General features: G+C 47.9%; 1 protein-coding gene across 1 annotated transcript; it reads left to right on the top strand.

Annotated features, from left to right (window-relative positions):
- The first annotated feature begins 101 nt into the window (after positions 1–101).
- Positions 102–10703, top strand: ccne1 (cyclin E1). The gene is made up of 12 exons (XM_068741831.1): positions 102–142; positions 226–519; positions 1171–1510; positions 1751–1819; positions 5581–5747; positions 5978–6113; positions 6676–6822; positions 6935–7030; positions 8233–8367; positions 8554–8665; positions 8792–8949; positions 10386–10703. The coding sequence occupies exons 1-12, from the start codon at positions 102–104 to the stop codon at positions 10563–10565; spliced, it is 1875 nt and encodes a 624-aa protein (XP_068597932.1). The 3' UTR covers positions 10566–10703.
- Positions 10704–13120: the final 2417 nt, after the last annotated feature.

The raw sequence follows: 13120 nt of genomic DNA, 5'->3' as shown, positions 1-13120 counted from the left end.
AAACGCGCAACCGGAGCGGACTGAACGAAACGAGTTGACGAAGACGGTGATGAAGCTCGAGGTTTAGCGCCAAGAGAGAGCCGCTCCGCCCCGGCGCGGCCATGCATCCGGTTCCTGCGAGGCCGGCCTGGACGCGCTACCGGTGACTCCAGCCGGACCCAGCGGGACCCGGCTGGACCAAACGGGACCAAACGGGACCAAACGGGACCCAGCGGGACCCGGCAGGACCAAACGGGACCCGGCAGGACCCGGCAGGACCAAACGGGACCCAGCGGGACCCGGCAGGACCAAACGGGACCCGGCAGGACCCGGCTGGACCCGGCAGGACCAAACGGGACCCAGCGGGACCCGGCAGGACCAAACGGGACCCGGCAGGACCCGGCTGGACCCGGCAGGACCAAACGGGACCCAGCGGGACCAGGCAGGACCAAACGGGACCCAGCGGGACCAAACGGGACCCGGCAGGACCAAACGGGACCCAGCGGGACCCGGCAGGAACTTCAAGGACAAAGTCTTGAGGTGAGTCCGGGAAACGAGGCTTAATCCCCGCGTCGAGTTAAGATAGCTGCAACTGTGTCTGCTAACCCGGTTAACCCGGTTAACCCTGTGACTGCTAACCGGTTAACCCGGTTAACCCTGTGACTGCTAACCGGTTAACCCTGTGACTGCTAACCGGTTAACCCTGTGTCTGCTAACCCAGTTAACCCGGTGTCTGCTAAACTGGTTAACCCGGTTAACCCGGTGTCTGCTAACCCAGTTAACCCGGTGTCTGCTAAACTGGTTAACCCGGTTAACCCTGTGTCTGCTAACCCAGTTAACCCGGTGTCTGCTAAACTGGTTAACCCGGTTAACCCGGTGTCTGCTAAACTGGTTAACCCGGTTAACCCGGTGTCTGCTGTTTGTGCGCGCGTTACGCGCCGCTGTTGGTGGAGGTTCCGGTTCCATTTCCCCACCAGGCTGGGTGGGGGTTGGGAGGTCATCATGTTGCTGTCTTCACCCCCCCAATAACCCGCTGATCCATCCATCCATCCACAGGTCGGCTCCGGGCTGACCCTCCCGAGTGTCATGCGGGGACCGCGGTGAGTTGTAGCATCCGGGCTGCTAGCCTGTTGCTGCGTGACGCGCTCAGACGGTCTCTGGTTTCAGCTCCTCTGTTGTGCGTTTTTACAGAGAAGACGCACAACCCGAGTCTGCTGCCCCGGAGGCGTCCAAGGAAAGAGCACAACCCGAGTCTGCTGCCCCGGAGGCGTCCAGGGAAAGAGCACAACCCAAGTCTGCTGCCCCGGAGGCGTCCAGGGAAAGAGCACAACCCGAGTCTGCTGCCCCGGAGGCGTCCAGGGAAAGAGCACAACCCGAGTCTGCTGCCCCGGAGGCGTCCAGGGAAAGAGCACAACCCGAGTCTGCTGCCCCGGAGGCGTCCAAGGAAAGAGCACAACCCGAGTCTGCTGCCCCGGAGGCGTCCAGGGAAAGAGCAGCACGCCTGAGGAAGAGGAAGGCAGATGTTGCCATTGTGAGTAAGGCTGGCCTGTCCCAAGTTAGCTGGCAAATACGGGTCACCGGAGTTACCAAGAGAGAAAACCGTACTGTGGTGACCAGCGCCGTGGTGACCAGCGCCGTGGGGACCAGCGCCATGGTGACCAGCGCCATGGTGACCAGCGCCGCTCACGCTTGGTGGTCTGATGCTGAAGGTCACAGGACAGGATCTTGTCTCGAGTCAGAGTTTATAACGGGGCCCTTTCTTGATCCTCAGTATTTACAAGATCTGGATGATGAAGAGGAAGCAGAGATGAGGAGGAAGAAGAAGCAGAGCGACTGTCAGGTAGGCTTGATTTACAACGTTTATAACGGACCTTTGGTTATTAGTGACGTGGTTTATAACTGACCGCTTTGGTTATTAGTGATGTGGTTTATAACTGACCTTTGGTTATTAGTGATGTGGTTTATAACTGACCTTTGGTTATTAGTGATGTGGTTTATAACTGACCGCTTTGGTTATTAGTGATGTGGTTTATAACTGACCTTTGGTTATTAGTGATGTGGTTTATAACGGACCTTTGGTTATTAGTGATATGGTTTATAACTGACCTTTGGTTATTAGTGATGTGGTTTATAACTCACCTTTGGTTATTAGTGATGTGGTTTATAACTGACCCCTTTGGTTATTAGTGATGTGGTTTATAACTGACCTTTGGTTATTAGTGATGTGGTTTATAACTCACCTTTGGTTATTAGTGATGTGGTTTATAACTGACCTTTGGTTATTAGTGATGTGGTTTATAACTGACCTTTGGTTATTAGTGATGTGGTTTATAACTGACCTTTGGTTATTAGTGATGTGGTTTATAACTGACCTTTGGTTATTAGTGATGTGGTTTATAACGGACCTTTGGTTATTAGTGATGTGGTTTATAACTGACCTTTGGTTATTAGTGATGTGGTTTATAACTGACCGCTTTGGTTATTAGTGATGTGGTTTATAACTGACCTTTGGTTATTAGTGATGTGGTTTATAACTGACCTTTGGTTATTAGTGATGTGGTTTATAACTGACCGCTTTGGTTATTAGTGATGTGGTTTATAACTGACCCCTTTGGTTATTAGTGATGTGGTTTATAACTCACCCCTTTGGTTATTAGTGATGTGGTTTATAACTGACCCCTTTGGTTATTAGTGATGTGGTTTATAACTCACCCCTTTGGTTATTCGTGATGTGGTTTATAACTGACCCCTTTGGTTATTAGTGATGTGGTTTATAACTGACCGCTTTGGTTATTAGTGACGTGGTTTATAACTCACCTTTGGTTATTAGTGATGTGGTTTATAACTCACCTTTGGTTATTAGTGATGTGGTTTATAACTGACCTTTGGTTATTAGTGATGTGGTTTATAACTGACCGCTTTGGTTATTAGTGATGTGGTTTATAACTGACCTTTGGTTATTAGTGATGTGGTTTATAACTGACCTTTGGTTATTCGTGATGTGGTTTATAACTGACCTTTGGTTATTAGTGATGTGGTTTATAACTCACCTTTGGTTATTAGTGATGTGGTTTATAACTCACCCCTTTGGTTATTAGTGATGTGGTTTATAACTGACCTTTGGTTATTAGTGATGTGGTTTATAACTGACCTTTGGTTATTAGTGATGTGGTTTATAACTGACCTTTGGTTATTAGTGATGTGGTTTATAACTGACCTTTGGTTATTAGTGATGTGGTTTATAACTCACCTTTGGTTATTAGTGATGTGGTTTATAACTCACCTGTGGTTATTAGTGATGTGGTTTATAACGGACCTTTGGTTATTAGTGACGTGGTTTATAACTGACCTTTGGTTATTAGTGATGTGGTTTATAACTGACCTTTGGTTATTAGTGACGTGGTTTATAACTGACCTTTGGTTATTAGTGATGTGGTTTATAACTGACCTTTGGTTATTAGTGACGTGGTTTATAACTGACCGCTTTGGTTATTAGTGATGTGGTTTATAACTGACCCCTTTGGTTATTAGTGATGTGGTTTATAACTGACCTTTGGTTATTAGTGACGTGGTTTATAACTGACCTTTGGTTATTAGTGACGTGGTTTATAACTGACCTTTGGTTATTAGTGATGTGGTTTATAACTGACCTTTGGTTATTAGTGACGTGGTTTATAACTGACCCCTTTGGTTATTAGTGATGTGGTTTATAACTGACCTTTGGTTATTAGTGATGTGGTTTATAACTGACCTTTGGTTATTAGTGACGTGGTTTATAACTGACCGCTTTGGTTATTAGTGATGTGGTTTATAACTGACCCCTTTGGTTATTAGTGATGTGGTTTATAACTCACCTTTGGTTATTAGTGATGTGGTTTATAACTGACCTTTGGTTATTAGTGACGTGGTTTATAACTGACCGCTTTGGTTATTAGTGATGTGGTTTATAACTGACCTTTGGTTATTAGTGATGTGGTTTATAACTGACCCCTTTGGTTATTAGTGATGTGGTTTATAACTGACCTTTGGTTATTCGTGATGTGGTTTATAACTGACCTTTGGTTATTAGTGATGTGGTTTATAACTGACCCCTTTGGTTATTAGTGATGTGGTTTATAACTGACCTTTGGTTATTAGTGATGTGGTTTATAACTGACCCCTTTGGTTATTAGTGATGTGGTTTATAACTGACCTTTGGTTATTCGTGATGTGGTTTATAACTCGCCCCTTTGGTTATTAGTGATGTGGTTTATAACTGACCGCTTTGGTTATTAGTGATGTGGTTTATAACTGACCTTTGGTTATTAGTGATGTGGTTTATAACTGACCTTTGGTTATTAGTGATGTGGTTTATAACTGACCTTTGGTTATTAGTGACGTGGTTTATAACTGACCGCTTTGGTTATTAGTGATGTGGTTTATAACTGACCCCTTTGGTTATTAGTGATGTGGTTTATAACTCACCTTTGGTTATTAGTGACGTGGTTTATAACTGACCGCTTTGGTTATTAGTGATGTGGTTTATAACTGACCCCTTTGGTTATTAGTGATGTGGTTTATAACTGACCTTTGGTTATTAGTGATGTGGTTTATAACTGACCTTTGGTTATTAGTGATGTGGTTTATAACTGACCTTTGGTTATTAGTGACGTGGTTTATAACTGACCGCTTTGGTTATTAGTGATGTGGTTTATAACTGACCCCTTTGGTTATTAGTGATGTGGTTTATAACTCACCTTTGGTTATTAGTGACGTGGTTTATAACTGACCGCTTTGGTTATTAGTGATGTGGTTTATAACTGACCCCTTTGGTTATTAGTGATGTGGTTTATAACTGACCTTTGGTTATTAGTGATGTGGTTTATAACTGACCTTTGGTTATTAGTGACGTGGTTTATAACTGACCGCTTTGGTTATTAGTGATGTGGTTTATAACTGACCCCTTTGGTTATTAGTGATGTGGTTTATAACTCACCTTTGGTTATTAGTGACGTGGTTTATAACTGACCGCTTTGGTTATTAGTGATGTGGTTTATAACTGACCTTTGGTTATTAGTGATGTGGTTTATAACTGACCCCTTTGGTTATTAGTGATGTGGTTTATAACTGACCTTTGGTTATTAGTGATGTGGTTTATAACTGACCCCTTTGGTTATTAGTGATGTGGTTTATAACTGACCTTTGGTTATTCGTGATGTGGTTTATAACTCGCCCCTTTGGTTATTAGTGATGTGGTTTATAACTGACCCTTTGGTTATTCGTGATGTGGTTTATAACTCACCTTTGGTTATTAGTGATGTGGTTTATAACTGACCTTTGGTTATTAGTGATGTGGTTTATAAGTGACCTTTGGTTATTAGTGATGTGGTTTATGACTCACACCTTTGGTTATTAGTGATGTGGTTTATAACTGACCGCTTTGGTTATTAGTGATGTGGTTTATAACTGACCGCTTTGGTTATTAGTGATGTGGTTTATAACTGACCGCTTTGGTTATTAGTGATGTGGTTTATAACTGACCGCTTTGGTTATTAGTGATGTGGTTTAACTGACCGCTTTGCCCTCTCTCTTCCTTTGTGCCACCTCTGCGCTCCCGAGAAGCTGGTCTGGAGTCCCGAAGCTCCGCCTACAAGTCCACACAGGTGGATTCCCACACCTGAGCAGGAGGAGGAGCTTCCGGTCGCCCTGATGAATGCTGGCTTCCCCCTCTATAACTTCAACCACATCTTTACGACCCCTGTGCACTGTGCTCCGCTGCCTGCGTTGGGGTGAGTGCTGTGATTGGTCGACCCTGACCGGCCTTCCGCAGAGCAGTCGGTGTGATTCTAGAGATCTTCTTCCAGCCTCTCGTCAAAGCCGCGTGTCTAAAAGCAGACGTAGAATAGTTGTGTGACGTGAGGTGAATCCATCAGGCCTTCGCCTCTAGAAAAGTGCTTCTCCTGAATCGTTCTGTAATTCAGGGATAAAGAGTTCCAGCTTTACGGTTTTGTCTTCCCAGCTGGGCCAGTAAGGATGTGGTGTGGAACAACATGTTGGAGAAGGATAAGACCTACACCAGAGACACCCGCATGCTGGAGAACCATCCTCACCTGCAGCCCAAGATGAGGGCGCTTCTGCTGGACTGGCTGATGGAGGTCTGTAGCAGGTCTTAGCCCGCGACCCGATGGAGGTCTGTAGCAGGTCTTAGCACGCGACCCGAGGGAGGTCTGTAGCAGGTCTTGGCACGCGACCCCAGAGGGGTCTGTAGCAGGTCTTGGCCCGCGACCCGATGGAGGTCTGTAGCAGGTCTGGGCCCGCGACCCGAGGGAGGTCTGTAGCAGGTCTTAGCCCGCGACCCGAGGGAGGTCTGTAGCAGGTCTTAGCCCGCGACCCGAGGGAGGTCTGTAGCAGGTCTTAGCCCGCGACCCGAGGGAGGTCTGTAGCAGGTCTTAGCCCGCGACCCGAGGGAGGTCTGTAGCAGGTCTTAGCCCGCGACCCGAGGGAGGTCTGTAGCAGGTCTTAGCACGCGACTAATAATATTTAGACTTTGTTCATTGTTGCATCACATCTCAGTTTAAGTCCTGTGAAGTCGGCGCGACTGACCAGGAAGCGACGCGTCTCATATCTGGTCGTTCTTAATGTTGACCAGCGCTGTTTGGGGCGTGGCGTTGGAAGCGACGGGAGGATGCATCGGCCCAATGCGTGTTCATGTTTCAGGTGAGTGAGGTGTACAAGCTGCACCGGGAGACCTACCACCTCGCCCAGGACTACTTGGACCGCTTCATGGCGACGCAGACCAACGTGTTCAAGTCGACGCTGCAGCTCATCGGCATCACGTCTCTGTTCATTGCTGCTAAAGTTGAGGTGACACTCGGCCCCGCCTCCATTAGGTAGTTTCTACGCGTTGCTCTTTTACACGCGTAGCAAGCCGGTTGTTGGGATCAATAAACTACGTTTGTGTTGATGCTCGTCCCAGGAAATGTACCCCCCCAAAGTCCACCAGTTTGCCTACGTGACGGACGAGGCCTGCAGCGAAGATGAAATCCTCAGTATGGAAATCATTATCATGAAGGTAAGAAAGTCGCCTGATTGGCCGTCAGAGACGAACGTCTCCAACGGTCGATGCCGTCTGCGCTCTTCCCTTGGTGACAGATTTCAACCAGGGGTCTCAAATTACCAGGGGGGGGGGGGGCATAGCTGTTTCTCTGACAAAAAGCGGATTCTAGAAAAATGTAAAATCTTACCTTCATTGTTTTTCACAATCGAAAACTCAAAAGACGTTCATTGGATGAATGTATGAACCACGTCACTCAGGAATACTGGGTACGGATCCGTCAGCATCACAAGTGGTACTTTCAATCCTTTTTCCTTTCTCACTTGAAATAATGTGATTTTGAGCTGGACACCGAAGGAGACGAGAAACTGATGGATGATGTTATTAGCTGCGAGTAAGAAGACCGTCACCAGAAGAGCGTGAACCTGAGCAAGCAGACACGGAGGACTGGATCGCTCCCAGAGATGGAAGTACTTTCATTCCAACGGAGGCTGCAGACGGACTCGCGCGACACGACGTGGTAGAACGGATTCCACGCAAAGCTGCCGTGCAAATATCTGTAAAATCGACTGCCGATGATGCGAGAAACCCAAAAGGGAATAATGTTTGCTTCACGTGTGTGAAGTTCATTCATGCAAAATGAGAAGAATGAAAATGCTCATTTTTACTCTGTAATTAATCACCGTCTTCTCAATAAAAAAAGAACCTCTGAAAGTGGCGGGCCGCATGACCATGAAGCTTTCCTATCGTCCTGCGGAGCCCGACGTGCAGAAGGGCGTTTCACTGCCGGACAGACCCTGGTCTAGAATGGCGTTTCACTGCCGGACCCTGGTCTAGAAGGGCGTTTCACTGCCGGACCCTGGTCTAGAAGGGCGTTTCACTGCCAGACCCTGGTCTAGAAGGGCGTTTCACTGCCGGACAGACCCTGGTCTAGAATGGCGTTTCACTGCCGGACCCTGGTCTAGAAGGGCGTTTCACTGCCGGACCCTGGTCTAGAAGGGCGTTTCACTGCCAGACCCTGGTCTAGAAGGGCGTTTCACTGCCGGACAGACCCTGGTCTAGAAGGGCGTTTCACTGCCGGACAGACCCTGGTCTAGAAGGGCAAGCGTTTCATTGCCGGACCTGTGGACGGTTTCCCCGACTCGTTTGGAGTCTTGCTGCTGCTGACGCAGACCTTCCTCTGCTCTCTCTCTCTCTCTCTCTCTCTCTCTCTCATGCAGGAGCTGGACTGGAGTCTCAGCCCACAGACTCCCGTCTCCTGGCTCAACGTCTACATGCAGGTGGCTTTTCTGACGCAGACGGACGAGCTGCTCATCCCCAGATACCCCCAGGACACCTTCACACACATCGCAGAGGCATGTGATTGGTTTAGCTTCCTCGCTAATGACAGCGTGAAGTCCCTATTTAAAAACGAGCAGAGATAGACGTGCTCTGCAGACGATATGTATTCTAGTCTCACCAACCTTTACTTCTCATGTCATCCAGATGAATCGGCTGTGCCTGAAGCCCGTCGTAACACCTTCTCCTGTTTTGTCTTCTAGTTGTTGGACTTGTGCATGCTAGACATGCGGTGTCTGGAGTTCTCCAACGGCGTCCTTGCTGCTTCAGCACTTTTTCATTTCTCCTCTCTGGAGCTGGTTGAAAATGTCTCGGGTAAATAAAAGCAGTCTGAGATCTACGTTTTCAGCACGCCGTAGACGGACGTGCACGTTTTGATTTGAATGCTTCTGCTGGTGCTGCGCTGATCCGTCCCTCTGATTCGTCGTTGTGTGCATGCAGCCCTAAACAGGGTGGAGGTGGAGCCGTGTGTGAGGTGGATGGTGCCGTTTGCAATGGCGCTGCGTGAAGTCGGCAGATCCCCGATGAAAACGTTCCGAGGAATCCCTGCAGATGACGTGCACAACATCCAGACGCATGCCTCCTACATGCGGTGGCTGGTAAGTCGACGCGTTGGGAAGGAGGTGAAACTGCTCCATCGTCGTTAGTTTGGTTTTAAACGGTCAACGACCATGGAAACGAGAAATATTTCAAAGGGATTTCTTTTGATCTGAAACGACGTTGCCTTCTTCCTTTCGGTTTAGTTTGGGGCTGCTTCGTTTTCAGGTCAGTCAAAAGGTCACGGACTGTGTGGGATGTAAAAGTCTTGATCTGTAGCTGGGTGTGGATCCCGGTCGGCTGCCCCGCCCGCTGCCCCGCCCGCTGTGGTTCTGCTGTTGGGTTTGGACTCGGCTGAACCAGAGCCACGCTTTGACTCCCTGATGGCTCCGTCTCTTTTTACCAATCTACTTGGTAGGGGCCTCCCCATGTTTGATCTTGGGGAGGTTGTGGATTATCCACGGCTGCAGACTTTGCACAGTGTGACAAATGGGATGAAGTTTTGCATGTTTCCGAACACTGTAGGGCTCTGATCATGGCAGCATGATCCTGCCCTGTAAACGGGGTGTACTCAGTGTGTACCTTCAAAAGAGTGTTTCCATAGCCTGCGGCCGACAGATCCTCCACGCCAGTGGTTCTCAAATGGTGGGGTGCGATGTCAGGGGGGGCGCCTGTGACCGCGGAGAAAATGTTTTTTTTTGCCTTACGAGATTAAAGTGTAATTGCACATCCGCTCCAGTAGTTGGCAGTGGCGCCCTGATTGTCAGAGTGCGCGCAGGGAGCCTTAGCAGAAGAGCGGTTCTAAACAAACCTTCAAGAGACAGCGTGGAGAAATATTTAACTGAGTAAAAGAGAGACGGAGATGATAAAACAAAGGAAGGTCAGTCGAAAGCAAAGACGAGGAAATATGACGTAGCGTCGGTAGCGTACGTAGCGTACGTAGCGATTGGCTTCACCGTGACTCCGGTGGGAGAAGAAGAAAGACCTGACTTCCTCATTTTGCTACAAGCACAATTCTTTTTTCATTTTGGTTTTGTAGCTTAAAGTGTTTTATATTTTGTGCTCCCTAGTTAATGTTGCTGATCAATTTTAATTTATTATTATTTATTGATGTTATTTAATTACATTTATTATTTAATTGTATAAATTGTAGTTTAAGGATTAAACTGTCAGGCAAGTTGATGCACTTCAAATATTTTCTGTTGCAGACTAAAACAAATGGTAATAAAGTTATTCTTTGTTGTAAGTTGATCGATATTTCTTTCTTTTTCATATTTCTTTGTATGTCACTAAGGATACAAGAGTGCTTTTTTTGGGGGGGGGGGGGGGGGGGGGGAATGTTTTTTTCTTCCTAGGGGGGGTGCGACAGAAAATAATTGAAGCACGGCTCCACGCGGTTGGTGGGATTTCCACTCAGGACGTTTTGGGGGAGCCGAGTGGCCAGCTTCTCCTCCCCGCTGCTGCCTCATGTCATCGCCGTATCTCTGCTTCTGCTCAGGACGAGGCCTACTCTTACCAGGAGGTGGAGTTGGAGCGTCACGGCAACTGCCCCGTCCCCTCAGGCGTCCTGACTCCGCCGCTGAGCAGTGAGAAAACTGAAGACGCGGTCCGGGTGGGCGCTGGCGTGACGAGAAGCAGGCCGAGGATGTGCACTGCGTCCCGGGAGCGGCCGGAGTAGCACAGCGGGCGGCGAGCTGACGGGAGCCACGGCGGCTCCTCGTTACGTTGACCCGCTGACCTTGTTTGTGTGGAAGCGACGCCGCTTTCAGGAGCTGCTTCTGAACGGCGCCGTACGGAGGTCGCCTTCTCAAATGCTGACTTTGTGGATCCAGGTGTGTTCAAATATCTGGTGGGTTCGTGCTCTGACTGGCTTCGTGGCGTCTCGACTTGATTGTGTGTGCGTGGTTATCTCTGCGTGCTCTCTTAAATCGCTTGCCTCATTTGCCCAAAAACTATTCCTGGGGTCACGTTTGACTCCAAGTGCTGCTATAAGGGGGCTTTGCATGACGGTGAGTGTTTGTGTGTCTGTCGGAGATGATGATGATGATGATGATGATGATGAACTTTGTATTTTTTTTAAGCCATTCTATTTGGCCTGACTCGTTTGTGTTTTGCGTTGGGACCAGTAGCTTGGCTACTTTATGGATGAGTGAACCAGCCAGGCTTCGGAAGCTAAAAATCTGATTGTATTTTAACCCCAACTAGTGCCCCCCCCCATTTTAAATAAAATGCTGCTACATTTCCACGGCGTCTTGTTGTTTACCGATGACGCCTGCTCCTCCTGCGCCTCTTGCTTTACGCCACTAGATGTCGCCGTGCTGCTGTTTGAGTCTGACTGGATCAGAGATCTGAAAGCAAAGCTCCAAACACCAAGCTCCCGCTGGAGTTCAGGATGCGGTGTCCGCTGTGGGGGGTGCCGTTAGCAGACTGAACCCCCCCCCCAGGTTATGGATCATGGATTGTTTTTGTAATCTGAGATGCCTAGCTCGTATTAAATTAAATACAATCCCTGGCAGGCTGCTGGTATTTCTGACAGCGAGACCAAGTAACACCGAAAATACACACATTGTCAAACAGCAACTACATTGATGCATGTCGGGAGGGGAGGGGCTGCTGTGCACTGACCCCCACCAGGACCGACTGCCCAGAGCTGGTCCCCATCGATGGGGAAGCGGTCCCAATAACTATTGGTCTTCTCGTTCTTTCCTTCTGTTCTGTCAAACTGACACTGATCCAATCGTGGAGACACGCACAACTCTTCAAATGGAAGAAGCAATCGAAGGCACGCGAGAAGATAATGATCTTACTGCGGGATGGGTTTAAATGGCAGAAGTAATGGGAGTGCAAGAATTAGGCTGCAGGTATTTGCTACTGGCGTGAACGATTCCACGCGACTGACGAGATGGCGATGGACGGGAATCCGCTCTGAAGGGAGGGGAGGTGGGGGGGGGGGCTTTACCCGACGAGATCGGAGGAAGTCTTAGTCCACAAAACATTTCAAGAGCAAAATGATCTCGCTGCATTCTGCTGAAGGACCGAAGATTACAAGTTTTAAAAGTAAAAAGAAAATAAAATCAATCATGGACTTAAAAGTCAAATAGAAAGATGTGTGTTTGCATTTGTGAGTTTGTTGGATTGTTTAGAAAGTGAAATAGAACCAATGAAAAAGTCCGGATGCACTGAGATGCTGGTCTCACCGTCTCCTCCGAGCTACAAGCGCGACCACAGACCAGAGATCAGTTCTACAAACGCAGTGACTCGTTAGAGACGAGACGTAACAGGAACAGATGATTTCATTTTGGTGATGATCCAGAAGAGATCCTGGATTTCGGATCAGTTTGGAAACGTCGGTAACATTGCGGTCAATGGAGCTTCAAAATGTGTTCCTCAATATCTCGGTCGAATATTGACTGATGTTTATGGAATTTGACACAATCATGTAGGGGGGGGGGGTCTCTATCTCACCACCGAATTTCATCTGGATCCGATCCAGAATGACTTCAAGAATAAATACTAGATTACATTTTAACATTAAACCCATTTACGGTTTCAAGAATCAGTTAAAACATCAGCTCTGATTCGCTTTGACTTTTCATGGTTGGTGTATAAAGATACCAAGAACAATCTAGAACCTTCTGGTGCTGATCCAGATCACCGTGCAGCCCTCCGCCAAGCAGCTCATTCCCCTCCTAATAACATCTGGAACTTCCCTCCAGCCAGTCGGAACTGAGAAATGCTCCTTTAAATCCAGTTCACTTCATTCAACAAGATCTACCACAAAGAATCAACTGGTCCTGTACAGGTTTGATCGACGATGTTTCACCTCTCCAAGAGTTCTGAGAGACCGGTCCATGTACTTCATGGTACAATAATGACTTTCATCATTTGTCTTTTTGTTCTCGGGTTCTTTTAAATACTTCTGTCTACAAAATCTTTGTCCATCATTTTATCGGTGCAGGCAGTCCGTTGTTATTTTGTTGGGTCGGCTGACCGTAGCTCTGAGTTGTCTTTATGAAATGCACCAATCACAGCCTTTTTAACTAACTCGCTCTGTGATTGGCCAGAGAGACTCAAGCACAAACCGCTCAGAGGTTCTTCTTAACCTCCAGCATAGATCTGCACATGTTTGTCCCAAACGGTTAGCATGGCGACGCTGCCAATGCGAAACCGCCCGTTTGCTCTCGCTGTGAGCGGCGTCAGAACCAGGCCAGACCCCCCCCCCCCCCCTCGGGG

This window comes from Brachionichthys hirsutus, chromosome 1, assembly GCF_040956055.1.
Source record: "Brachionichthys hirsutus isolate HB-005 chromosome 1, CSIRO-AGI_Bhir_v1, whole genome shotgun sequence".
In the NCBI taxonomy this organism is placed as follows: domain Eukaryota; kingdom Metazoa; phylum Chordata; class Actinopteri; order Lophiiformes; family Brachionichthyidae; genus Brachionichthys; species Brachionichthys hirsutus.
Note: the sequence above shows the minus strand (reverse complement) of the source record. Positions and strands in the feature narration are given on the sequence as shown.

Coding starts and splice junctions, on each gene's coding strand:
- ccne1 (XM_068741831.1), top strand. CDS start 102: ATGCATCCGGTTCCTGCGAGGCCGGCCTGGACGCGCTACCG. Junction 8,368..8,553: donor CCTTCACACACATCGCAGAG/GCATGTGATTGG, acceptor TTTGTCTTCTAG/TTGTTGGACTTGTGCATGCT. Junction 8,950..10,385: donor CCTCCTACATGCGGTGGCTG/GTAAGTCGACGC, acceptor GCTTCTGCTCAG/GACGAGGCCTACTCTTACCA.